General features: G+C 37.2%; 3 protein-coding genes across 5 annotated transcripts in view; 2 read left to right on the top strand and 1 right to left on the bottom strand.

Annotated features, from left to right (window-relative positions):
- LOC127845407 (integrin beta-like protein 1) overlaps nt 1-27,934 on the top strand; it is a 282,221-nt gene that overhangs the window by 19,863 nt on the left and 234,424 nt on the right. The window lies entirely within an intron of this gene.
- On the bottom strand, nt 81-14,720 carry LOC127845401 (uncharacterized). 3 transcript variants are annotated; one of them, XM_052376285.1, is made up of 8 exons: nt 14,516-14,720; nt 12,798-12,957; nt 11,155-11,765; nt 9,716-9,788; nt 8,658-8,730; nt 7,155-7,288; nt 6,346-6,439; nt 81-1,253 (listed from the first exon to the last, which is right to left on the bottom strand). In XM_052376285.1, the coding sequence occupies exons 2-8, from the start codon at nt 12,937-12,939 to the stop codon at nt 1,154-1,156; spliced, it is 1,227 nt and encodes a 408-aa protein (XP_052232245.1). In that variant the 5' UTR covers nt 12,940-12,957; nt 14,516-14,720; the 3' UTR covers nt 81-1,153. The 3 variants fall into 3 exon arrangements, with proteins under 3 accessions (XP_052232245.1, XP_052232247.1, XP_052232246.1); XM_052376287.1 differs by lacking the exon at nt 14,516-14,720 and adding an exon at nt 14,083-14,157; XM_052376286.1 differs by lacking the exon at nt 14,516-14,720 and adding an exon at nt 13,833-13,991.
- Nucleotides 16,576-24,725, top strand: LOC127845397 (uncharacterized). Its single transcript, XM_052376280.1, has 3 exons — nt 16,576-16,820; nt 19,887-20,095; nt 21,197-24,725. The coding sequence occupies exons 1-3, from the start codon at nt 16,643-16,645 to the stop codon at nt 24,638-24,640; spliced, it is 3,831 nt and encodes a 1,276-aa protein (XP_052232240.1). The 5' UTR covers nt 16,576-16,642; the 3' UTR covers nt 24,641-24,725.

Genomic DNA, 27,934 nt, shown 5'->3' with positions numbered 1-27,934 from the left:
GAAACCTGAGTTAATAAGTTTTCTGGTGATTTACAATCTAAGGGACACAACCACAAACAGGAGAGGCAACAACATAAAACTATATTTCTGCATTTATTGTGTAATTTATATTAAACAAGATAACAAAGACAAATATTGTTTTTTTAAATATTTTTTATATCAGCAACAATACACACATGAATAAAAACAATAATTATGTGCCAAATATTACACAGTTGTTTTTCAAAATTGAAAAAAACAAAACAGGACAATACAAGGATTTTCATGCATACTGACTGAAATGAAAACATTTTTATTCAAATAAAAACAAGTACTTAAATAGATTTGTGAATTAAAATACATTCATGAACAGAGAAATATAATATAAAAACTGTTTATGCAATAAAAAATCTAAAAAAACAACAACAAATGAATAGAAAATAATAAAATGACAAGCATCTATGATGTATAGATTTGTTATAGTTGACATTTGTAAATAAACTTCTATATCCATATATATATTATAATATTTTGAATAAAAAATGATATGCTACTAAAAATATTTATAATAAAAACTGCAGTAAATACACCATTTTTTTTAATCTTAAAATCTTTAACTTCAGACTGAACGGTATAGTTTTATTGGGACTGTAAATCTATTATTTTTAAGTTTAGTCATTAAAATGACTTTAAATTCTGCATTCCTCTGTCGTTTGTAGTTGTACATTCCAAATTAATTCCTGGTTATATCCAACATTGTCAGCACATTTCCATTTTATAAATATGGAGCAAAAGGCAGCATGCATCAAATTTAAACTGCTGTTTTTAAGTCTTAAAATAAAAACTTCAGCTTGATTAGTGATAGTCATCGTTTGATCTGATTTTTCCATTTATTTGTTCACATTGAGAACAGAAAACAGAATATGAGTTCGTACGAAAATATTGGAAACTAAGCATGGGTCAGTAGACACAGTTGCCCCTACATTTCACTTTTGTCTTTGTCTCATAACTCCACTAATACAGAAAATAAATGCAACAAAATAGTTAACAGAACAAATAAACATGGGTAACAAGATAATATATGTTCATTCTAGTCCTGCTGAGATTCCACAATTGTTATGTATTGCATGTTATAGTCTGAAGCCTGTTATAACGTTTACCTAGTTCATACAGTTCACATGCACTTATAGAACTTGGGCAACGTGATGTCATCTTTGTCCTTGCCATTAGCCTTGGCATGGGTCCGCCAGTTGTGGGCAACCGATTCACAGCATCTGCAAGCAAGAAAATCAGTGAAATAAACAAATGTATAACAACCAATACATAATTATATTATTGAAATAAATGTATGGTTCGATGCCAGTTTTATGTGTTCCAATAATTCAATTACTAAACATGTTCTGGCTCAGGATCATCCAGCACTTATACACCTGAGCTAGATGGCCCGATAAACTCTGCAAATAACACGGGTAGTATAAGTACTTAATGATTGTAAGATATATATAAAGCTTACCATTCAAGGCTCATAGAAACTATTAAGTACAAGGCAAAGCATACAAAGTGCATAGGTCAGAATGTTGAAATGGATATGGTGTCGCACACGCCACCCAGAGATGTCGGTTCAATCCCCACTCTGGCAGAGTTCTCAGGAACTTTCCAAAGACACCAAGTACCGGTTTCTCTCAGAAAAGTGACGCTATAAGCCCAAGGGTTTCTATGTTATCAAGCTGAAGAAAATTGGTTTAAACTTAACTAGGACCTTTATATGAGCCGTATTCTGGGAAAAACAGGGCTGAATGTATGAGTGTAAAGTATCAGTCAGAGGAAAACAGGGCTGAATGCATGTGTGAAGTGTTATTTTGGACAAAACAGGGCTGAATGCATGTGTGTAGAGTGTTGTTTTGGACAAAACAGGGCTGAATGCATGTGTGTAGAGTGTTGTTTTGGACAAAACAAGGCTGAATGCATGTGTGTAGAGTGTTGTTTTGGACAAAACAGGGCTGAATGCATGTGTGTAGAGTGTTGTTTTGGACAAAACAGGGCTGAATGTATGTGTGTAAAGTATCAGTCTGAGGAAAACAGGGCTGAATGCATGTGTGTAGAGTGTTATTTTGGACAAAACAGGGCCGAATGCATGTGTGTAGAGTGTTGTTTTGGACAAAACAGGGCTGAATGCATGTGTGTAGAGTTTTGTTTTGGACAAAACAGGGCTGAATGCATGTGTGTAGTGTTGTTTTGGACAAAACAGGGCTGAATGTATGTGTGTAGAGTGTTGTTTTGGACATAACAGGGCTGAATGCATGTGTGTAGAGTGTTATTTTGGTCATAACAGGGCTGAATGTATGTGTGTAGAGTGTTGTTTTGGACAAAACAGGGCTGAATGCATGTGTAAAGTATCAGTCTGAGGAAAATAAGGCTGAATGTATGTGTGTAAAGTATCAGTCAGAGGAAAACAGGGCTGAATATATGTGTGTTAAGTATCAGTCAGAGGAAAACAGGGCTGAATGTATGTGTGTAAAGTATCAGTTTGAGGAAAACAGGGCTGAATGTATGTGTGTAAAGTATCAGTCTGATGGAAATAGGGCTGAATGTATGTGTGTAAAGTATCAGTCAGAGGAAAACAGGGCTGAATGTATGTGTGTAAAGTATCAGTCAGAGGAAAACAGGGCTGAATGTATGTGTGTAAAGTATCAGTCTGAGGAAAACAGGGCTGAATGTATGTGTGTAAAATATCAGTCTGAGGAAAACAGGGCTGAATGTATGTGTGTAAAGTATCAGTCAGAGGAAAACAGGGCTGAATGTATGTGTGTAAAGTATCAGTCTGAGGAAAACAGGGCTGCATGTATGAGTGTAAAGTATCAGTCTGAGGAAAACAGGGCTGAATGCATGTGTGTAAAGTATCAGTCTGAGGAAAACAGGGCTGAATGTATGTGTGTAAAGTATCAGTCTGAGGAAAACAGGGCTGAATGCATGTGTGTAGAGTGTTATTTTGGACAAAACAGGGCTGAATGCATGTGTGTAGAGTGTTGTTTTGGACAAAACAGGGCTGAATGCATGTGTGTAGAGTGTTGTTTTGGACAAAACAGGGCTGAATGCATGTGTGTAGAGTGTTGTTTTGGACAAAACAGGGCTGAATGCATGTGTGTAGAGTGTCGTTTTGGACAAAACAGAGATGAATGCATGTGTGTAGAGTGTTGTTTTGGACAAAACAGAGCTGAATGCATGTGTGTAGAGTGTTGTTTTGGACAAAACAGAGATGAATGCATATGTGTAGTGTTGTTTTGGACAAAACAGGGCTGAATGCATGTGTGTAGAGTGTCTCTCTGGGAAAAACAGGACTGATTGCATGTGTGTACATTGTTGTTCTGGGAAAAACAGGGCTGAATGCATGAGTGTAAAGTGTCATTATGGACAAAACAGGGCTGACTGCATGTGTGTAGAGTGTTGTTATGGACAAAACAGGGCTAAATGCATGTTTGTAGTGTCGTTATGGACAAAACAGGGCTGACTGCATGTGTGTAGAGTGTCGTTATGGACAAAACAGGGCTCAATGCATGTGTGTTGAGTGTCCTTATGGACAAAACAGGGCTGAATCCATTGGTGTGAAGTGTCGCTATGGACAAAACAGGGCTGAATTCATGTGTGTAGAGTGTTGTTTTGGACAAAACAGAGATGAATGCATATGTGTAGTGTTGTTTTGGACAAAACAGGGCTGAATGCATGTGTGTAGAGTGTCTCTCTGGGAAAAACAGGACTGATTGCATGTGTGTACATTGTTGTTCTGGGAAAAACAGGGCTGAATGCATGAGTGTAAAGTGTCATTATGGACAAAACAGGGCTGACTGCATGTGTGTAGAGTGTTGTTATGGACAAAACAGGGCTAAATGCATGTTTGTAGTGTCGTTATGGACAAAACAGGGCTGACTGCATGTGTGTAGAGTGTCGTTATGGACAAAACAGGGCTCAATGCATGTGTGTTGAGTGTCCTTATGGACAAAACAGGGCTGAATCCATTGGTGTGAAGTGTCGCTATGGACAAAACAGGGCTGAATTCATGTGTGTTGAGTGTCATTATGGACAAAACAGGGCTAAATACATGTGTGTAGAGTGTCGTTATGGACAAAACAGGGCTGAATGCATGTGTGTAGAGTCGTTATGGACAAAACAGAGCTGAATGCATGTGTGTAGTGTCGTTATGGACAAAACAGGGCTGAATGCATGTGTGTTGAGTGTCGTTATGGACAAAACAGGACTCAATGCATGTGTGTAGAGTGTCGTTATGGACAAAACAGGACTGAATTCATGTGTGTAAAGTGTTGTTCTGGGAAAATAGGGTTGAATGCATGTGTGTCAAGTGTCCTTCTGGGAAAAATAGGCTCAATGCGTGCGTGTAAAGGGTCGTTCTGAGAAAAAATAGGGCTCATTGCATGTCTGTAAAGTGTTGTTCTGGGGAAAACAGGGCTGAATGCATGTGTGTAAAATGTCGTTCTGAGAAAAATAGGGCTGAATGCATGTGTGTAAAGTTTGGCCCATGATAAGTGTGAACCTATTTATTTTAGCTTGATTTCATAGAAAGCCTAAGTCTTATTTGAAATGCTAATGAGTCTGTCTCCTGCAACTAGAACAAGTACTTTGTGTCTATTGGGGAAATCTAAAGGACGCTCCCACAGTGGGAATCAAACCTGTGACCTTCTGATCGCTAGTCGGACGCCATACACTACACTACTAGAACCTGTGACCTTCTGATCGCTAGGCAGACACCATAAACTACACAACTAAGACCTGTGACCTTCTGATCGCTAGGTGGACACCATACACTACACTACTAGAACCTGTGACCTTCTGATCGCTAGGCGGACACCATACACTACACTACTAAGACCTGTGACCTTGTGATCAATAGGCGGACACCATACACTACACTACTAAGACCTGTGACCATCTGATCGCTAGGCGGACGCCATGCACTACACTAGTCTACTAGAACCTGTGACCTTCTGATCGCTAGGCGGACGCCATACACTACACAACTAAGACCTGTGACCTTCTGATCGCTAGGCGGATGCCATACACTACACTACTAGAACCTGTGACCTTCTGATCACTAGGTGGACGCCATACACTACACTACTAGAACCTGTGACTTTCTGATCGCTAGGCGGATGCCATACACTACACTACTAGAACCTGTGATCTTCTGATTGCTAGGCGGACGCTATACACTACACTACTAGAACCTGTGACCTTCTGATCGCTAGGCGGACGCCATACACTACACTGCTAGAACCTGCGACCTTCTGATCGCTAGGCAGACGCCATACACTACACTACTAAGACCTGTGACCTTCTGATCGCTAGGTGGACACCATACACTACACTACTAAGACCTGTGACCTTCTGATCGCTAGGCGGACACCATACACTACACTACTAGAACCTGTGACCTTCTGATAGCTAGGCGGACGCCATACACTACACTACTAGAACCTGTGACCTTCTGATAGCTAGGCGGACACCATACACTACACTACTAGAACCTGTGACCTTCTGATCGCTAGGCGGATGCCATACACTACACTACTAGAACCTGCGACCTTCTGATCGCTAGGCAGACGCCATACACTACACTACTAGAACCTGTGACCTTCTGATCGCTAGGCAGACGCCATACACTACACTACTAAGACCTGTGACCTTCTGATCGCTAGGCGGATGCCATACACTACACTTCTAAGACCTGTGACCTTCTGATTGCTAGGCAGACGTCATACACTACACTACAAGAACCTGTGACCTTCTGATCGCTAGGCGGACGCCATACACTACACTACTAGAACCTGTGACCTTCTGATAGCTAGGCGGTCACCATACACTACACTACTAGAACCTGTGAGCTTCTGATCGCTAGGCGGACACCATACACTACACTACTAGAACCTGTGACCTTCTGATTGCTAGGCGGATGCCATACACTACACTACTAGAACCTGTGACCTTCTGATCGCTAGGCGGACACCATACACTACACTACTAGAACCTGTGACCTTCTGATCGCTAGGCGGACACCATACACTACACTGCTAGAACCTGTGACCTTCTGATCGCTAGGCGGACACCATACACTACACTTCTAAGACCTGTGACCTTCTGATCGCTAGGCGGTCGCCATACACTACACTACTAAGACCTGTGACCATCTGATCGCTAGGCGGACGCCATACACTACACTACTAAGACCTGTGTTTGTACAGGCAAATTAGGTATGACACTTATCTGGGATGACACTTGAAATACATGCATTAAGCCCAGTTTTTTCGAGAACAAGCTCAAATCATAATGATATTCATATTTTCCATCACTGCCTACCCAGTAGTATGATGGTTATCAAACATGCTGTCGTCCATACTGGTTGCCATGTCACAACAGCTCCAGAAATGACATCCCCTGCTCCCGTCGTAGGCTGAAATGCAACCAGTCATCATCATCAGTTGAGTCCCATTGTGGGAAAACTTGGCTTTATGCATGGGCGTAAAGTGTCCTACCAGATAAGCCTGAGCGTCATCACTGGTTTATCTGGGACAACACTTTCTAATTTTTTTTCAGATCAAAATTCCTTTAACTCTTTCTGTGCTGGAACCGAATTTTGAAGGCCTTTGCAAACAGTTTGGATCCAGATGAGACGCCACAGAACGTGGCGTCTCATCTGGATCCAAACTGTTTGCTATTCTGACAGTATTCTTTGAAAAAAATCGAAGAAAATGATAATTTTAGAAATTCAGCAGACAACATTTTAGCAGACGACAAATTACCCAGCATGCAAAGGGTTAAATGAATTCTGTATAAGCAGAAAGTGTCACCCCTGATCAGCATATGAAGACTGTCAGGTAATCTGGGACGACATTTTACTCACAAGCATTAATCATTGTTCATTGGCCAATTAACAAAGAGTTTTACGTTCTAATAAACAGGAAATACATTTTTATTAATAGTTGTATTTCAAACAGTTATCAACATTCTTAGGGATTAAATAGTAACCATTAAATAGCAATGCATTAGATGGACCGAATTGTTAATCAGTTGTTACAATTATTGATAACCAACACATAATTGTGACTCTAACACGATATGACGAATATTTTTGCAGTATTTGCAATAAAATAAATTGAATGACTTACTCATATAACCTGCATGGTACTTGCATGTTGTCTTGTCTTTTAGACTTGAAAACGGTTTTTGGCACTGAAGACATTTTCCGCCATCTAACACCGATGTTGGGGCCTTAACTGTTGATCTCTTTGACTTTCCATGACTTGAACATAATTAATTAACCCTTTCAGTGCGGGAACCGAATTTTGAATGCATTTGCAAACAGTTTGGATCCAGATGAGACGCCACAGAACGTGGCGTCTCATCAGGATCCAAACTGTTTGCTATTCTGATAATATTCTTTGAAAAAAATTCGAAGAAAATGCTAATTTTAGAAATTCAGCAGACGACATTTTAGCAGACAACAAATTTCCCAGCATGCAAAGGATTAATAAAGCATACAAATGTATGTGATGACATCACAACTAATATTCAAACATCACCTTATGGTTATCTGAAATTTCAGAACAAACCCTTTTCCTCTCAGAAGCATAGTGAAAATGGCTATGTGCAAACAGCATAAACCAGAACAGCCTGTGAGTAACTCGCAGTCTGTTCAGGTTTTATGCTGTTTGCTGCTCAGCAGTATCTGAGGGTTGGAGATGAAGTCTTTAAAACTTGAATCTAGTGAGAAAGGTCTTTAACTTTCTGAAGGACTACGAATATACTTTAAGACATGGAAAGATTTCTTTAAAAAAAACACACACAACAAATACATGTTGCATCATATTACAACATGTTAAAAATATGTTGATGTAAAGTGAACTTAGCAAGAAATAGCAAGAGACTAACAAAATTCATGAATTTAAGGATTTTTTAAACTTTTTCCAAGGAGCTTTACAAACGGTCTAAATGTTTTTTTGACAATAATTTATGACGCTATTAGAGTATTGTTCATGGTACATTAGTATGGTTCATGGAATATAATGCTGTTGTGCACAATGTTTTGTAAGTACAAAAAAACAGACAAGTGTATTAGTTCCTAAACTATTGTGCAATTTGTGGTATTTATTCCTAATACCGTTATCATTTTCCATAATATTATTATGTCTTCTACAAAGTATGGCAAAACAAGACCCATAAACGCACATTTTTCTACACTTAAATAATTTAAAATTTTGAGATTAATAATTTAAATATTTCTTTTGAACAAGAGATGTGTTTGTCAGAAACGCAATGCCTCCTACTGCGTCGCTTTGATTTATTAATTGTTTTTTATCATTTGGCAAGTACAGATAATTATCTCCCTTTCAAGCTTATTACTTCCCTTGGATTTGTTATTTTTACCTTAAAGGATGACCTTGACCTTTAACAACTCCAAATGTGCAGCTCCATGAGATACACATGCATGCAAAATATCAAGATGCTATCTGAAGGGACAAAAAAGTTATGAGCATTTTTCGAAACCTAAACAAAGAAACCTAAATGCAAAGTGTGACGGAAAGACAGACGGACGGTCCGATCACTATATGCCCTCCTTGGGGGCATAAAAATGCACATGCGACACAATGGACATGTTATAAATAATCTACCTGTCTTTTGAGGATTTCCAGACCTTCAAAGCAAAATCATCTTCCATCCGTTCTTTTACATGATCTAAGATGTCTACAATAAAACATACACTGAATTAAGGATACATTTCTATGTGAAATCATAATAGAAAAAATGAAACAAATAAGTATATCGAGGACAGTAAATATTGCACGTCATCAGTGGTAATAATCAATACATATTAATGATCAATAATAATTAATAAAGAATCCCAGCAAGAATAAAGTTGTGCTAAAGAATTGTGCATTGTTACATTTGCATACCAAATTGCATGTTATTATTTAAGGTAGCAGTTATCTTCTCTTTGACCAATGGAGAAAGTCATAGCTAGATATAAGTTTGTAGACAGATTGCAAGCATACACATGTATTTACCTTCTCTTAAACAATAGACCTTGTGTGCATTCCAATCAGAAAACAGGGTTTAACCCTTTCAGTGCAGGAACCGAATTTTGAAGGCCTTTGCAAACAGTTTGGATCCAGATGAGACGCCACAGAACGTGGCGTCTCATCAGGATCCAAACTGTTTGCTATTCTGATAATATTCTATGAAAAAAATTGAAGAAAATGCTAATTTTAGAAATTCAGCAGACAACATTTTAGCAGACGACAAATTTCCCAGCATGCAAAGGGTTAATTAATGATTAGCCTATGCAGTCTGCACATTCTTTTCAGAGACGACACTTTCAGCATAAACTCGATTCTCTTCCGTTCCTTTCAAAGAAAAATTTTAATTAAAGCGGAAAGTGACGTCCCATATTAACTTGCACAGACTGTACAGCTTGACACTTTACACACATGCAGTACATTAACCCTTTCAGTGCGGGAACCGAATTTTAAAGGCCTTTGCAAACAGTTTGGATCCAGATGAGACGCCACAAAACGTGGCGTCTCATCAGGATCCAAACTGTTTGCTATTCTGATAGTATTCTTTGAAAAAAATCGAAGAAAATGCTAATTTTAGAAATTCAGCAGACGACATTTTAGCAGGCGACAAATTTCCCAGCATGCAAAGGGTTAAGTTTTCCTAGATTGTTTACCATTGCTCCACTGCTGTGCATCATCGGCCACTGCTTTTTGATACAGCCTGACTAGCTTGCGTGCCCGTCTCTCCTTCAATATAACATATAAACTATACATTACCAAAACTTAAAACAACAAATGTGTCACAGACAATCATACTCCCACGACACAATATATTCAATAGTGGACACAAATTAAAGGGGACATAGTTCTGACAAAACCGTTCACAGCCAAAATGCCTTTTTTACAATTATCTACGCATTAAGAGTATTCAGAAATGAATGTTTAATAACTTTAATGAAGCTGAAGGGGTGAGTTAGGAGTTTTTACATGAACGGGAGATGATTGCAAAGTTTCATCCACACATGTGAGTATACTGGCTGCAGTAATATAGATTCCATACAATTCTAATTGTATATTACACACAGGATAATACGAAATATATCTCTTTTCAATAACATGTAACTACTACATTAATAGTGTAATTAAAAATGAAATTTAAAACAGCATGCTGATTGCTAAAAGTTAAATAAAATAAAAGAATTTGCAACTGTGATCAGTTTAATTAATTGCCTTAATGAATTTGACGAAATTTAAGCAGTACAGGTAAATACTTACTGAGTACCAATATAGTAGTTAACTTTTTAAATCAGGTGTACCGGTATACATTTCCAAACCAGGAAAACCCCTTTGTCTATATTTCATAATGTTATATAACCGTATCATTAAAGATTTGAATTAATGTAGAACAAGAGCACCAAATAACGGGTGCCACGCTCGGCTGCGGGTGCAGTTTTGAGTAGATGAAAGCTTGTCAAGTATTTTTTTTTCGAGGTCACAGTGACCTTGACCTTGTGACCCAAAAATGGGTATGGCATGTAAAACTCATCAAGGTGCAGCTACATATGAAGTTTCAAAGTTGTAGGTTGAAGCACTTTGATTTTAGAGCCAATGTTCAAAAGTTCGACAACATTTTAAGATTTTAGAATGACACAGACGACGACTGACATGACACGACACGATGAGCTGGCTATGACAATACCTGGGGTTTTCTCCAAAAACAGCCGAGCTAAAAATTGAATGACATATACAATTAAACTTTTTTTTATTGCTTTTCGAAGGTCTTTTGTCTCTGTGCAGTAACACCATCCTGACATATAGTTTTGAAAAAACAGGACTTAATTAATGTGCGTAAAGTGTTGTTCCAGATTAGCCTGTGCAGTCGGCACAGGCTAATCAGGATGACACTTTGCGCCTGGACTGGATTTCTGTTTCAAAGAAACTTTCTTTAACCAAAACATTTTCCTTTAAGCAGACTTTGATGACTGCACAGGCAAATCTTTGACGACACTTTACACATATCTATGCATAATGTCCATTTTCCCCTAAAACATGGCTTATAATTTGATTGATTTATTCATTATTTTACTACTTAAACACTTATTTATTTGACTACCTCATGGCTGTCATTCATGGCCTGTTGAGCAATTCCTGCAGACTGGACAAGCTTTCTTGACAGCATTTTAACAGTCTCCGGAGGTCCATACAAATTTACATGCATGCTTTCGCTATTTTCTGCAATACTGCTGTCATTAAATGCATTGTCAAACTCCACATACACTTTGTGCTTGGATACAAACTGGAAGAACTTTTCACCAAGATCGTCCTCAAGTCTTTTAAAATTTCTTGGGAAAATTGGCATGTTAACCAAAACTGGCTGGAAATCTTTCTTCATTTTCTTCGCTTTCTTAGCTCGGATAATTTCAATTTGGTGAGCAGTAAGTTTCTTATTTCTGTTTTGTTCTTTTTGAATGTCTCGTTCGGACACTGGGTGATTCACGCAAAGAGCTTCTCTGGATATGAGAGAAAAGTCATTCTCTTTTGCGTGCACCAAAACAGTCAATATCTTAAATTTACTAAAATTGTTTTCCCTTGCAGTGTTGATACAGTCCACCAAAAAGGAATATGTGGATGGTAAAAACTTTGACTTATCCTCTGCCAACAAGTTCAAGACATCAGTTCCTTGCGTCTTTATTTCAGCAACAACTTCTGCTGACGGCAACTGGCCTGCAATCACATCATTTAATTGGTCAAATAATTACAAGTAAATTGCATTCAATTATAACCGGACTGGAGTACAATCACTCCTTCTGTATAGTCTTACGCAAATACTTAAAAATATTATCATTCAAATATGCCAACAAAGTTACCATATAACCATTTTGTAAAAATATACATATTATAATTTGATTTATTTTATACACCAACAGTTTTTATTCAGTCTTCTTTAATATCAACTGATTTATTCCACTGTTTACAATTTAGTATTGCATACTTAAATTATAATATATTGCAAATTTATTGATTACTGCATATTGTTAACTACAAATTTTATTATTATGCAAGAATAGAACTCAGAGATATAATGTTCTTTTAAACTTACATTTTTATTTCATGTGTATTTTTGGTCCACCCATGTAAACTTAATTCCTTTGAAAATGTTTTTTTTTATCTTGAAAATGAAGGAAACATTTATGTAATTAAAACTTAAAGGGGCCTTTTCATAGATTTTGGCATGTTTTGAAGTTTGTCATTAAATGCGTTATATTGATAAACGTAAACATTGTATCTAAAGAGAGTAAAAACATGAAAACAATTTAAGAAAGAAAAAAAGGTAACCCTCAAATGGTCTTAAACCACTGACCCCTGGAGTAAATGGAGTAAAAGTCTATCGCTTAGAGCACTTGGCCATCCGTCCTGTTTGATGTATTTTATACTTTATATAATCAATCCTCATATTATCACAAAATATAACAACAACAAAAAAACTCTCCAAATTATTCAATCGTTTCGCTTTATAATTTTCATGTTTTAAAATCGTCAAAAGAGGCATATACTGGATATTTTACAGCATGGTAAATGTTCAGTATTACAGTTTCTTCACAATTATCATAACTACAATGAAAATTTGTGAATCTGAAACAATTGATATTTTTTTTATTTTGTCAATTTACCAAAAGAAAAGGCCTCTTTAAGACTCACAATGATGTAAAGAAATTGAAAACCCACAAAATATGAGTTTTATTTTGAAGCCATTACCTTTCCTTTTTCTGCAACTGCACACGGCCATTCCCAATCTGTGTGCGTGTTTCCTTGGCAACCATTTTGCCTTCTGAAGATCACGCTGTACCTCGCCAAACAGGGTCCTGTCGTCATGGAAAAGACATTCTGATCCTGCCATGACTGTAATTCCAGCCGACTGTAAGATACATTGTTGTATATCAAATATGTGGGTTTGATCATCATTGCTAGTTAACTTAAAAAAATATTTGTTCATAAAAGATATCTGCTACAGTTAGCTCCAATACTGAAATAACCCATCATAGGCTTATCAATATAATGCTATTTGTAATATTGGGCTCAATTTGCTGACAATATTGGCAATTTAAAAAAAAAAGCCGAATGTGGTCTACCAGAGCCCTATTAGTACTACTAGTAGCGCTTTGTCTCAGTTAGGCTCGAATGGTCATTGATGGCTCATGTACTACTTAAAAGTACCATTGGTAATCTTAAGTATACTACAAAGTAACCGGGGTACAGAAATATACAAAAAAGTACCCTGGAGTATGGCCGGATGCCTTTATGTATATTTTCAATATCTGGGGTACATTGCAGTACACTAAAGAGTACACAGAGTACTTTAAAGTAGTACCTGAGTCGACAATGACAACTTGAGTCCCAGTTAAATTGAATTCATCAGCTCTTTTTATGTGCAATTATATTTACTCCTTACGGCAAATTGTGCTAAAGATCTTCAACAAAGTAGAGCTTCTTTGTTACAAATCGTTTCCATTGTGTATACTACAAGTATAGCTACATATAATAAGTATTCGCTAGGATTATTTGTATTTCATTGACCTAGAAATTTCTTAAAGCCACACAATTTAAGTATAAATAACAAACATATTTTATCTATGCCAATTAGAATATATCTGGTGGTTACAAGGTAGATCTCCGCATTTTTTGCGCTTTAAAACTTATAATAAATAATCGAGATTGTCGAAATGGACGTATACGTCTAGAAATCCTACTTTCGGTTTTAAAAGCAGTACCGTTTGAAAAATAATAAATTACTTGCTAACTAGGCTATAGATTTAATTGCATCTATGCCAATTAGAATATATCTGGTGGTTACAAGGTAGGAACCCGTCTTTTTTTGCGCTTTAAAACTTAAAATAATCGCGTTTGTCGAAATGGACGTCAACGTCTAGAAATCCTACTTTCGGTTTTAAAAGCGGTACCGTTTGAAAAATAATAAATTACTTGCTAACTAGGTTATAGATTAAATTGTATCTATGCCAATTAGAATATATCTGGTGATTACAAGGTAGAAATCCGTCTTTTTTGCGCTTTAAAACTGAAAAATAATCGCGTTTGTCGAAATGGGCGTATACGTATAGAAATCCTACTTTCGGTTTTAAAATTAAAAAAATCATAAATTACTAGCTAACTAGGCTACAGATTTAATGTTATCTATGCCAATTAGAATATATCTGTTGACTGCAAATTAGTCATCCGTCTTTTTGCGCTTTAAAACTTAAAAATAATCGCGTTTGTCGAAATGGGCGTATACGTATAGAAGTCCTACTTTCGGTTTTAAAATTAAAATAAATAAATTACTTGCTAACTAGGCTTTAGATTTAATGACAATGTTTCACAATTTCAAATTGCATCTATATGTATTGATTAACATGCTTTTCATTTCAAGGTGTGTGGCTTCAACAAACAACGCAGTAAAAAACACTAATAATAATTACTTGTAAATAGAAGACCGATATTCCAAACAGACGCAAAGCTTTTGCCTTTAAGTCGAAACTGATTCCAGTATTTATACATATGACTTGCAATATTAATAGATATTACTCAAAAAAAGAACATTCTATGTTTTTTTGCTGACAGTGTAAACGGAAAATATTGAAATGTCTTAAATGATTGCGCAATGTCTCTACTGAGTCACGTGACGTAAACATTGCGAATTTGATAAAGCATATTTATACCAAACACCTGATAAATGTAAACGTCGGAGCAATGAGCCATTGCCGTCCGGTTAATGAAAATAAGGAGGTGGATTCCAAAGTGAACATTTTCGATAGTTTCCTCAACTCAAAGCTTCAAAAATAACTTATTTTTATAACAATAGATGTAAAACGAATGACGTTATATTGCATGCGAACAATTATAATAAAAAACAGAAAAAACAAACAAATGTACGATAATAAAACATGTATGGCTTTTAATAATTTATATGGTTTTAAGATTCACCAATTCCGAAGAACACACTAAACATTTTTGCACGCACTATTGTATTAGAAAATATGTGCCTAGTATTTGTTTCAACTGTTGATAGAAATTAGAAAGCGATCGTATGTATGCATGTGAGGAAATACTTCATGTATATTGTTTTCGGGGCTTTAAGTTCGACTGATTTCAAGATGAATTTATAGAATGGGTTCTAATCCAAGCAAATGGACCACAATTGAATTAACTCACACCTTATTGAATATTTGTTTCGCGTTTGCGCGCTGGTAAGATAATTGAAACGAAATCGCACGATTTTGGTAATGTGAAAACTCGATTTACAAAGTTAAAACGTTGTGTTCCGGATATTGGAGATTAATAATATTTCTTCTTATTATTAGTATTAGTTGCCTTAAGATTTCTTTTAATACCATTCGTACTATTATCGAAACACGCGTTCAGTCAAATACACTTTGCTTCTCGATTGATAATGCAATGATAACGGAGTATATACCAAGGCCAAGGGTTCCATGTCATCGACTGTCTTGAATAAATTATGTCTCTTTTATTTATTGTTACTGCATGGTTGGTTTATTTATAATATTCATGCGGACGGTACACATAGATTCCAATGAAGGCGACCATTTCGTATATGTTTTTGAATTTTTTTAATGCTGACAAGTGCATCTAGCTACAATTAATGCACTGATCAGTATTGTTCAATGTAAGGAAAAACAGTCGTTATTTAAATGTCTGGTAACATTGATTTAACCTTTAAAGGGGCCTTTTCACAGATTTTGGCATTTTTTTTAACTTATTCATTAAATGCTTTATATTGATAAATGTAAACATTGGATCGTAAAAGCTCCAGTAAACAAATAAAGAAAAAAAAAGGAAAAGAACATTGCCGGAGCAGGTTTCGAACCAGTGACCCCTGGAGTCCTGCCAGAGTCCTGAAGTAAAAACGCTTTAGCCTACTGAGCTATTCCGCCGTGTACACATTCTTTACGTATTTTATACCTTATATAAGCAATCTTCGTAGTTTCACAAAATTTAACGACAAAAACAGAACTCTCCAAATTATTCAATCGTTTCGCGTTGCAACGCTTTATAATTTTGAGGTTTTAAAATCGTCAAAAGATGCATATAATGGCTATATTAGAGCATGGTTAAAAGATGCATATAATGGCTATATTAGAGCATGGTTAATGTTCAGTATTACTGTTTCCTCACAAATATCATAACTCAAACGAAAACTTACGAATCTGAAACAACTTTTTTCAATTTTGTCAATTTACCAAAGCGTGAAAAGATCCCTTTAATGTGTCATAAAACGTAGTATATTTCAATAGAGCGAAGAAAACCACTCTGAGAAGAAATTCGATGATATTTCTTTCAAAACCTTGACACAGTTGTTCCTAATATGAAACAAGAGAAATGACTTATCTTATAAAGACAAGAGTGACCAAGCTTGTTTTAATACCGTCGTCCAATCAGAAAAGTGATAGAAAACCACGTGACGCTCTAACGTCAGTTACGTCATATAACGCAATAGCAACGTCGTCATTATTTTCAGCGACGGAAAAACGAAGCACGCGAAATAAAGCTCAGAAAATTATTTTTCCAAAATGTAGTCATGAAATCGAATGGGAAATAACAATAGCGTTCCGGCAGAAAAAGAGGAACCCGCCATTTCTTTTTTGCGTCAACGCTTTGGCAACAAAGGCGGAAACGCTGACAAGCTACTGGTGACACTGATCGCAGAAGAGTTCGGGGATGTGTCAGGGTCAAGGTCGCCGAGAAGCGTTTCAGAAAAAGCGCAAAGTAAGTGTAATATAATATAATATAATATAATATAATATAATATAATATAATATAATATAAAAGCTGGATTGATAATGTAAAAGAATGAACATCCCTTTCCGTGTATGAATTACTCTCAGCAGCACACAACAGACCTGACTGGAGATGGATTTCTGTATCGTTGTCCCTTATTTCTCTCGCCCCCCCTACCACGGCCGAACCGGTCAATGGATTAATGATGATTAATATTAACAGATGTTACTATTAAAAACTAAACATATTTTTGGGTAATTATGTCATTTATGCAACTTACTGTTGATATCATCATGAATATATCCGGTCGCATAAAGATTGTTGTGTCGCACGTGTAGAAAAAGGCCTTGGCAAACAACGTAGACCCAGATGAGACGCCACATGATGCGGCGTCTCATCAGGGTCTGCGCTGTTTGCTTAAAGAAATTTCTGTAAGAAATATTCTAAATATAGACATTATTATACTAGACATACCTAATTTTGGAAATAAATTGTTCCAATTTAGAAGGATGGGAGAGTCCACTAGGCATAAATGGGTTAAGTTTATTTGTTTAGCTCATGCATCTAGGACTAAGATTGTTTATTTCGCACGTGTATAGACAGAGAGATTTGAATTATGTAAGAAGTGTCTAATACAAAGCTCGCTCAATAATTATTTAAATAACTTAATACAAGACATAAATGTCTATATAAAAATTCAAAACATATTTTTTTAAATTAAATATCCGAAAGTGTGTTATAACTCCTCCTATCTAAGGGTTGTCTAGCAAAACAAAACAATATACCCGGTACATTCAATTTAAAAAATTATCAAAATTGTAAGTATTTAGCGATAATAATAATAATAATAATAATAATAATAATAATAATAATAACAATAATAATAATGATAATAATAAAATAAAATAATAATAATAATAATAATCATAATAATAATTATATAATAATAAAAGTAATAATAGTAATAATAATAATAATAATAATAATAATAATAATAATAATAATAATAATAATAATTATTATTATTATTATTGTTTGACACAAAAAGGTTTTTATTTGTGTGAACTTAGAATTGCTAAAAAATGTGAAGCGTGTATACGTTTCCCATTTAATTAATGAATGTCATTGCATATAATACATATTAAGCTTCATTACAGTGGTAACATTATGTTTTATATCAATACAAATAATAAAGTACTAGTATTTAAATAACTGTTATTCATTTTACGTTATAAAATTACATTTTAGATAATCATATAATGCCCGTGTAAAATACGCTTATGTTTTAATGATAAAATGTAGTTTGTTAGACAATTTTCGTTTTCTCTCTCCAACAATTTTCATCCGATCTTCATTAACAGTCTTAAAAACATTTGAAATATGTTATTGAGGAAGTTCGATAATCAGTTAAACACCCCTACACGTACATACCAAGTTGCGGTCCTTAAATAAATTTAAATGTCGTTTAAATGCACAGGTATTGTCCCTGAACAATTGAATGGTTGTACGAAGAGAGCGGAAACACACGTGAAAAATGAATTCATTACAATAACAAGAGCACCACATAACGGGTGCCACGCTCGGCTGCGAGTGCAGTTTTGAATAAATGAAAGGTTGTCAGATTTTTTTTAGAGGTCACAGTGACCTTGACCTTTGACCTAGTGACCCGACAAGAGCTGTCAGATGAAAGCGCGCTCGACTATTCGAGTGCTTGTCAGTATAACGTAAGCCATCATGGGGAAATTGTTCAAATTATTCAATAATGGTGGGAATTTTGGACGGTCCTTCAAAAATAAAGTAAATAAATATATTTAATTTTTTAGCCATGTTTCAAAGAAAGCAATATTCTTTTTGGATTGGGTAGGGGGGGGGGGGGGAGAGGATGAGCGGGGGTAAAATGTGGGGTGTGGTCATTTATTTAGACCATCTTTCAAAAATAAAAAAATAAAAAAAAATTGTTGGGGGGGGGGGAGGGGGGGGGGGGGTTGAGAGGGGGGTATAATGTGGGGGTGGGGTCATTTATTAGACGATCTTTGAAAAAAAAAAATTTTTTTGGGGGGGGGGGCAGGGATTCTGGGTTGGGGCGTGGAGTATTGTTTGGGTGGAATGCATTTCGGTATTCAGGTAAGTGTTGTTTTGTCAAAGTATTAATAAAATCTGATTATAAATAAAGAATTTATGGCAATTTAACTAAAATGTATTCTTTTGACCTTGAGAGTCAAGGTCATTCAAAGGTCAAGGTCAACTTGAACTTGCCAGGTAAAGTACCCTCATGAAAGTAGGAAATATTTGAAGTTTGAAAGCAATAGTTTGATACTTAAGAAGTCAAGTGGATCTAAAAATAATATTTAACAAAATATTCAGTTACTAAGACAAAAAAGGGCCATAATTCTTCCACAATGCTTGATACAGTTGTCTGCTCATGTTTATAGATTGGGGTCATGTTGGTTAAGAAGTTTGCAAAATATGAAAGCAATATGTGAAGGGACATTGAAATTATTTTAAGTTGGTACGCAAACTTTAACATAGATTTATCAATAATATGCATATTCTAAGAGAAAAAAGGGCCATAATTCTTACAAAATGCTTGATACAGTTGTCTGCTCTTGTTTATAGATTGGGGTCATGCTGGTAAAGAAGTATGCAAAATATGAAAGCAATATGTCAAGGGACATAGGAAATATTTTGGGTGGTACGCAAACTTTAACATTTGCACGCTAACGCTAACGCCGACGCCGGGGTGAGTAGGATAGCTCCACTATATATATTTCATGTATAATAGTCGAGATAAATATATGTGTGGCATGTACAACTCAGCAAAGTGCAGCTTCATATGAAGTTTCAAAGTTGTAGGTTGAACCACTTTGATTTTAGAGCCAATGTTCAAAACCTTAACAAAATGTTAAGGTTTAAGCACGACGCGGACGACGACGGACGAGCTGGCTATGAAAATATCTCGTGTTTTCTCCGAAAACAGCCGAGCTAAAAATACACAGGAACGTCGATACGAGTATTGTACAAAATATCTCACGAATAGATCGCGTTCAATTTCAGACATCGCCAGACGATTGCGAAGAAAGCTCTTGTCTCGAAATGAAGAGGACGCGCCAACAGACCACGTGCAATCGAGCGCGTCTTGCATCAGTTATATTGATATGGAAACGGAAGCAAACGACATTATGGACGCACCTGTCACTCAGAAGACGACAGACAAATTTTTGCAGCTCCGCCGACTGCACAACCAGCCCATGAACGAACCATTTGTGAGTATTATTCGACGTCAAAATTGGCTATTGGTGCACTTGCCTTAAATAAAGGACCAACTAATTGAGTCGTGTTCTGAGAAAACTGGGCATAATGCATGTGCGTAAAGTGTCGTCCCAGATTAGGCTGTGCAGTCCGCACAGGCTGATCAGGGACGACACTTAACGCTTTTATGACATACTTGACGCACATGCATTATGCCCAGTTTTCTCAGAACACGACTCAATTGTTTATAATGAGAATGCAATACTGCTCCAGCCGCTGGAGGTTCACTTCTTTATATTGATTTTTGTATTCAATTATTAATTTTTGAAGCAATAATTTATTTTTACGTAGTGTTTGCTTTTAGAAAAATTAGTTTTATACGATTATGGAATTTTATGCAATTATTTATTAGGACTTACATGATTGTGATGATCGTTATGATAATGGTGCTGCTGCTGATGATTATGAAATCGGAGAAGACAGGATGATGACGATGGTTATGATCATGATGTGCATGACGATGCTTTATGAAAACAATGATATTTTAAACCGGTTATTGTTAATATTCATAGATATGATGGTCAAGTAATGGTGTTGGATAACCATTTACCCCGTTAATATTCATAGATATGATGGTCAAGTAATGGTGTTGGATAACCCCTTACCCCGTTAATATTCATAGATATGATGGTCAAGTAATGGTGTTGGATAACCCTTTACCCCGTTAATATTCATAGATATGATGGTAAAGTAATGGTGTTGGATAACCCTTTACACCTTATAAACGCATTTTGAGTTTTTCAACGCATTTTAAGTCCTTTAGAAAATCAAATTAAGTTTAAGTCCTTTCTTAATATATTCAAGTTTGAAAGGCTTCATTTCCAACCCTAAGACACTGATGAGCAGCAAACAGCATTAAACCTAAACAGGCTGCGAGTTACTCGCAGGGTGTAATGGTTTTGAGCTGTTTGCACATAACCATTTTCACGTTGCGTCTGTGTCGGAAACGGATAATGATAAATATAAATGATGCTACCATTGATGCTTGATGGCAATAACAATGTCGATTATTTACAGGTTTGTTTAACCATGTAAAGCTATTTTTTTTTAAACAGGGTGCCATTGTGGAACTGTGTCCCAAGTCTCAGAATGTTCAGAATCCAAAAACCGAGACGGAAACCCAACTGAAAGACGACAACGACTTTAGCTTGAACAACTCCTTAATCGCAAAATATGATGCAAACCAAACGGTTTTAATTTCCGAGAGAGAGTCGGGCACATCCAATGATGATGTCAAGTCGGTTTGCACGGCGAACGAAGCGAACGAAGACAGATTTCTAAATGAAGGGATTTCAAGCGATGGGACTGGGATTGGTGATTCGGTACAGTGTACCAGTTTTGCAAAGGTCCCTGACATGTGTTGTGATAAAGAGGTTGTAAGCAACTCCGAATGTGTTCACCAAAAAGATATACAAGAAAACGATAAGATAAGTGACACAGAGGCTGCATGTAAAGAGATGCATAGAAGAACAGAAGCCAAACAATATGACGCAATGGTGCAAATACGGCAGACGAGTTTTAAATATAAAATGTATGTCGATCAAATGAAGGCTACCGCAGTAAAAGGTGATGTTTGCGACGTTGCGAGCAAGTCTGTGTCTGAAGAAGCCTCGATGTCAGACATGAACGTTATTTGCAAAGTTCAGTTGCCAAAAAACAACGTTGTATTCTCTTCCAACATGGTTGGCCCTCGAAAAAACGACACACCGAGAGTAACAGAAACATGTTCAAGCCTCACCAACGAAGGCAACGCTGTCGAAACGCCTCGGTCGCAACTTGAAGCCTTCAAAGTTGTGCCTGAAAAGAAGTACGGAGGTATAGAACACATGATGCAGATCAAACTCGAAAATGACATTCGCATGAAAAGGATGAAGATGATAACGGCAAATAGGCTTATGTCAGAGTCCGCATGTGGAAGGAAATCGCTAGACAAGTTCGACACAAACGTAGTCAGGAATGTGCAGTTGTCTAGACAAGGGAATGACTACAGCTCCAACATGATCAGTCCTAAGACTTTTCCGTGCCACCGATCTGAGCTCGCTAATCGGAAGGGCGATTTCGGGACCAACATGCATGCATTCACTTTTGGCTATCTTTCCGCGTTGTCGGAAAACGCCATATCAAGATACAAAGTCAATCGGTCTCCAGTGAATCGCTCCATGTCTGATGGACAGCTCATGTGCAGCATGCAAGATAACCACAACAAACATGAAGAAGCAAATCAATCTTTTGTTATCGGAAACTTGAAGCATGCCATTCAAGATAACAGCAATGACTGTGCCGTATTTGAGGGTCACAAGCAGGGCATCGCACAGGAAAGCTTGCCTTCCAGTCAGTTCGGTGACCACGAAGTTCACGCAGTTAGCTACATTCCGGCAAGCAAAGACGACACTCTGAAAAACGTGCCTGATGGCAATGCCGATGAAATTGATGATGATATTACCCAAACAACAGCGACTGAGTCTTGCAAACAAACGGCAATTTCCCAGAACCCACACACGAGTGAGAATGTCGATGTAATCAATATAATACCAGCTAAGAGGTACGGGAGCCTTGAACACATGAAACAGATAAAAATGGAGAACGCTATAAAAATGAAGCGACTGAAGAATATCAAAGCCAGTGGTGCCGTGATCGGGAATTTGGCTCCGAAAGCCGGAAGGTTCGCCATGTCTGATTCAACACTGCCTGAGCAGACCGGACAGTCCCGTCGTGATGATGAATCTGGCTATGACAAAAATGCTGCGCAGAATCACGATTGTGGATCAACTTCCTTCACCGATGTCTCTGACAAGCATGTTTCGGGCAATAATGATTGTGAACCCGTTTGCAGCATTCCTCATAGCGTAGATGTTCATGGCACGGCATCAAAAGTGACAATGATCACAGTCCAACCGACGGCAAATAGCTCTTGTAAACCGCCTCTCATATCTCAGAGACCACCATCAGATATTAACATGGATGTTGCCCATATCATTCCGGCGAAGAAGTACGGTGGTCTTGAGCATATGAAGAAAATCAAGATGGAAAACGCCATCAAACTGAGGCGTCTTAAGAACGTACAGACCAGCTCCTACGGTCAAAGATCTCTGGGTACATCTTCAAGAAGCATTAGCAACATCCATACATCTGAAATGCAAGACTACGATGAAACCAATGAACGCCACGAAAGTCCGCAAAGCGGAACACTGACTGGACAAAAGCTTCAAACTTGGCATACGCCGGACAAGGAATTCAGCTATTCAGAGAAACAGGTGGATGAAAAGCCGATAGAGTATGGCTCTGTCGCTCTCTTCCAGAAAATCAAGAAGGACAACGTAGATAGACTGCGGCGCATGAAATGCGTTCACAAGCGTGTAGACACGTGGAAGTCCACCGAAAGAAGCTGCAGTGACCTTGACCCAGATAAGGAGAAGGAATACGGCTCAGTGGCGCACTTCAGGATGGTTCAAAGGAAAAATGCTGCCAGAAATCGCAAGATGAACGCAATCACATCGAAACTGGATACCTGGACGGAGCCGAACCCGGGGAGCGAGTATTCAACGCTTAGGCAAAATAACTGTACAGCTTTACAAGACCCGCGGAAGTTCGGATCCGTCGCACATTTTCAGAAGGCAAAACAACAGAATGCAAGAAGAACTTCACGCTTGAAACAAGCAACATCAAAACTGAATACTTGGCAGCCAAGGTCCACAATGGCAGCATTGGTTGCTACACCTAGAGAAATGTCAATGTCCAAGCACTTCGGACAGAGGGAGTCCTTGACAATGAGCGTCAAAAAGGCCACTTCCAAGATTGACACAGGTTTAGTCAAGGCATCAAAGAGTGCAGGAGGACAAGTCACATCTTGGAGCAGACACGTGAAGGATGTTCGTAGTCCAAATCCAAATATAATGAAAACAACTGCTGTTGTTTCTAACCCAAAGTTAAGCAACGCCATAAGGAGCTGCATACATTTCAACCCAAAACAAGAAAGCAACGAGACGAAATCTTCTTTAGTGTCTCAAATAAGCGATGAACCTGCTGTAGCCAGCAGACAAGCGCAGATGTTGTCCGCACAAAACTTGGGCAATAACGGAATTGCGTTGTCTGATAGAGAATATGAGTGCATTCAACACAAGCTTCGCCATCCAGATAACAAGATCCGGTTTCCATGCACCGAAGCGGATGTAGATGCTCGGCTTAAGGAACTGATGAGACTCCTTCGAGTCTCAATCTTTGCACAAACTGCGAGAACTTCAAGATGCGACGGAAGCGATGGTGATAGAGGGTTCTACGTATCGCCCTGTGACAGTTTTCTTGCCGATGAAGCCGCCATGGAACTGGAATACGAGATGGAACAACGTGCTCTGATCGCCGGAAATGATCTCGTCAATTTTGTTTCAAAGCCCCGACCAACCATTAACAAACGTGGAGCTCCTCCCACGAAAATTCCAAGACCCGTCTTTAACGTTCTGGAGAAGATAATGCAGTCGAGAGCACGTGTGAACTTTTTTTAAAAGTGTGAAATACCATATGCACAATGCCACTTAATTCAATATATATAAGATGCTATTAATTTGACAAATATATTATACTATTGAACGTTTTGTTATCGTTTTACATATTCATACACTCGAAGATGTCTCCGATTTAACATGTACTAGTATACACATAGTTTTAACCATTTGAAATGTTGAAATTTGATACTTTAAAATGAGCCCTTTTTCGTTGACTTCAAGCTGCTATAAATTTACTTAAGTGTATAAGCATCACGAATTTTTTGCGAAGTCATCAATGTTAGTTGTTAGGAGATCAATGACCTTGACCTTGCAAGCTATCTCTAGAAACATACGCCACGTACAACAAGTCCTCAAAACATGGCGAACATGGTGTTAAATATGCAGATCCTTTTCACATTCCGTTTAATTCATAACGTTAGAGTCCCCAAAAGGTGAACCATGCCCATTTTAATCGTTGACCTTTTATCTAAATTGTGCGCATCGACCTATAATTACTGATTGTACTCATTGACCTATCATCATGACGTGTACACATTGGCCTATAATTATGACATGTAAGCATGGACCTATTATTTCGGCTTGAAAGCATGGCATATAATTTCAACTTATAATCATCGGCCTATAATTACGACTTGTACGAATTGGCCTGAAATTACGACTTGTAAGCAATGGCCTATATTTTTTTCTTGTACGCATCGGTCTATAAGTACGACTTGTAAGAATCGGCCCAGAATTACGACTTGTAAGCATCGGCTTATAGTTACGACTTGTAAATATCGGCTTATAATTACGACTTGTACGCGTTTGCCTGAAATTACGACTTGTAAGCATCAGCCTATAATAACAACTTGTAAGCATCGGCCTATAATTTATTCTTGTACGCATCGGTCTATAAGTACGACTTGTAAGAATCGGCCCAGAATTACGACTTGTAAGATTCGGCTTATAATTACGGCGTGTAAGTTTCGGCTTATAATAACGACTTGTAAGCATTCGCCTATAATTACGGCTTGTACGAATTGGGCTATAATTACGACTTGTAAGTGTCGGCCTATTTTAATTACGACTTGTTAGTATCGGCTTATAATTAGGACTTGTAAGTATCGGCCCATAATTACAAATTGTAAGCATCGGTTTATAATTACGGTTTGTAAGCATCGGCTTATAATTACGACTTGCAAGTATCGGCTAATAATAACGACGTGTAAGTAACGGCTTATAATACCGACTTGTAAGTATCAGCCTATAATGACGACTTGTAAATATCGTCCTAAAATTACGACTTGTAAGTATTGGCTTATAAGTACGACTTGTAAGTATCGGCCTATAAGTACGACTCGTAAGTATCGGCTTATAATTACGACTTGTAAGTATCGGCCTATAATTACGACTTGTAAGTCTCGACTTATAATTACGACTTGTAAGCATCGGATTATAATGACGACTTGTAAGCATTGGCTTATAATTACGACTTGTAAGTATCGGCCTATAATAACGACTTGTAAGTAACGGCTTATAATAACGACTTGTAAGTATCAGCCTATAATGACGACTTGTAAATATCGGCCTAAAATTACGACTTGTAAGTATTGGCTCATAATTACGACTTGTAAGTATCTGCATATAAGTACGACTTGTAAGTATCGGCTTATAAATACGACTTGTAAGTATCAGCCTATGATTACGACTTGTAAGCATCGGATTATAATAACGACTTGTAAGCATTGGCTTATAATTACGACTTGTAAGTATCGGCCTATAATTACGACTTGTAAGCATCAGCCTATAATTACGATTGATTTGTAAGCAGATAATAACGACTTGTAAGCATCAGCCTATAATTACGACTTGTAAGTATCGGCTTATAATTAAGACTTGTAAGTATCGGCCTATAAGTACGTTTTGTAAGTATCGGCCTATAATTACGACTTGCTTGTAAATATCGGCTAATAATTACGACGTGTAAGTATCAGCTTAAAATTACGACTTGTAAGCATTGGCCTATAATTACGGCTTGATTGAATCGGCCTATGATTACAACTTGTAAGCATCGGTCTATGAGTACAACTTGTAAGTATCGGCTTGTAATAACGACTTTTACGCATCAGCCAATAATTACGAAATGTAAACATCAGCCTATAATTACGACTTGTAAGTATCGGCTTATAATCACGCCTTGTAAGTGTCGGCCTATAATTACGACTTGTAAGCATCAGCCTATAATAACAACTTGTAAGCATCAGCCTATAATTCCTTCTTGTACGCATCGGTCTATAAGTACGAATTGTAAGAATCGGCCAAGAATAACGACTTGTAAGAATCGGCTTATAATTACGGCGTGTAAGTTTCGGCTTATAATTACGACTTGTAAGCATTCGCCTATAATTACGGCTTGTACGAATCGGCCTATAATTACGACTTGTAAGTGTCGGCCTATTTTAATTACGACTTGTTAGTATCGGCTTTTAATTAGGACTTGTAATTATTGGCCTATAATTAAGACTTGTAAGTATCGGCCGATAATTACGACTTGTAAGCATCGGCTTATAATTACGGTTTGTAAGCATCGGCTTATAATTACGACTTGCAAGTATCGGCCTATAATAACGACTTGTAAGTAGTGGCTTATAATAACGACTTGTAAGTATCAGCCTATAATGACGACTTGTAAATATCGGCCTAAAATTACGACTTGTAAGTATTGGCTTATAATTTAGACTTGTAAGTATCGGCCTATAAGTACGACTTGTAAGTATCGGCTTATAATTACGACTTGTAAGCATCGGCCTATAATTACGACTTGTATGTATCTACTTATAATAACGACTTGTAAGCATCGGATTATAATTACGACTTGTAAGTATCGGCTTATAATTGCGACGTGTAAGTATCGGCTTATAATTACGACTTGTAAGCATTGACCTATAATTACGGCTTGTACGAATTGGCCTATCATTACGACATGTAAGCATCGTTCTTTAAGTACGACTTGTAAGTATCGGCCTATAATTACGACTTGTAAGTATCGGCTTATAATTACGACGTGTAAGTATCGGCTTATTTTTACGACTTGTAAGCATTGGCCTATAATTACGGCTTGCATGAATCGGCCTATGATTACGATTTGTAAGCATCGGTCTATAAGTGCGACTTGTAAGTATCGGCTTGTAATAACGACTTTTACGAATCAGCCAATAATTACGAAATGTTAACATCAGCATATAATTACGATTTGTAAGTATCGGCCTATAATAACGACTTGTAAGTATCGGCTTATAATTACGACTTATA

The sequence above is a fragment of the Dreissena polymorpha genome, chromosome 9 (assembly GCF_020536995.1).
Source record: "Dreissena polymorpha isolate Duluth1 chromosome 9, UMN_Dpol_1.0, whole genome shotgun sequence".
In the NCBI taxonomy this organism is placed as follows: Eukaryota; Metazoa; Mollusca; class Bivalvia; order Myida; family Dreissenidae; genus Dreissena; species Dreissena polymorpha.
The sequence above is the reverse complement of the archived record's forward strand: the minus strand, read 5'-3'. Positions and strand labels throughout refer to the sequence as shown.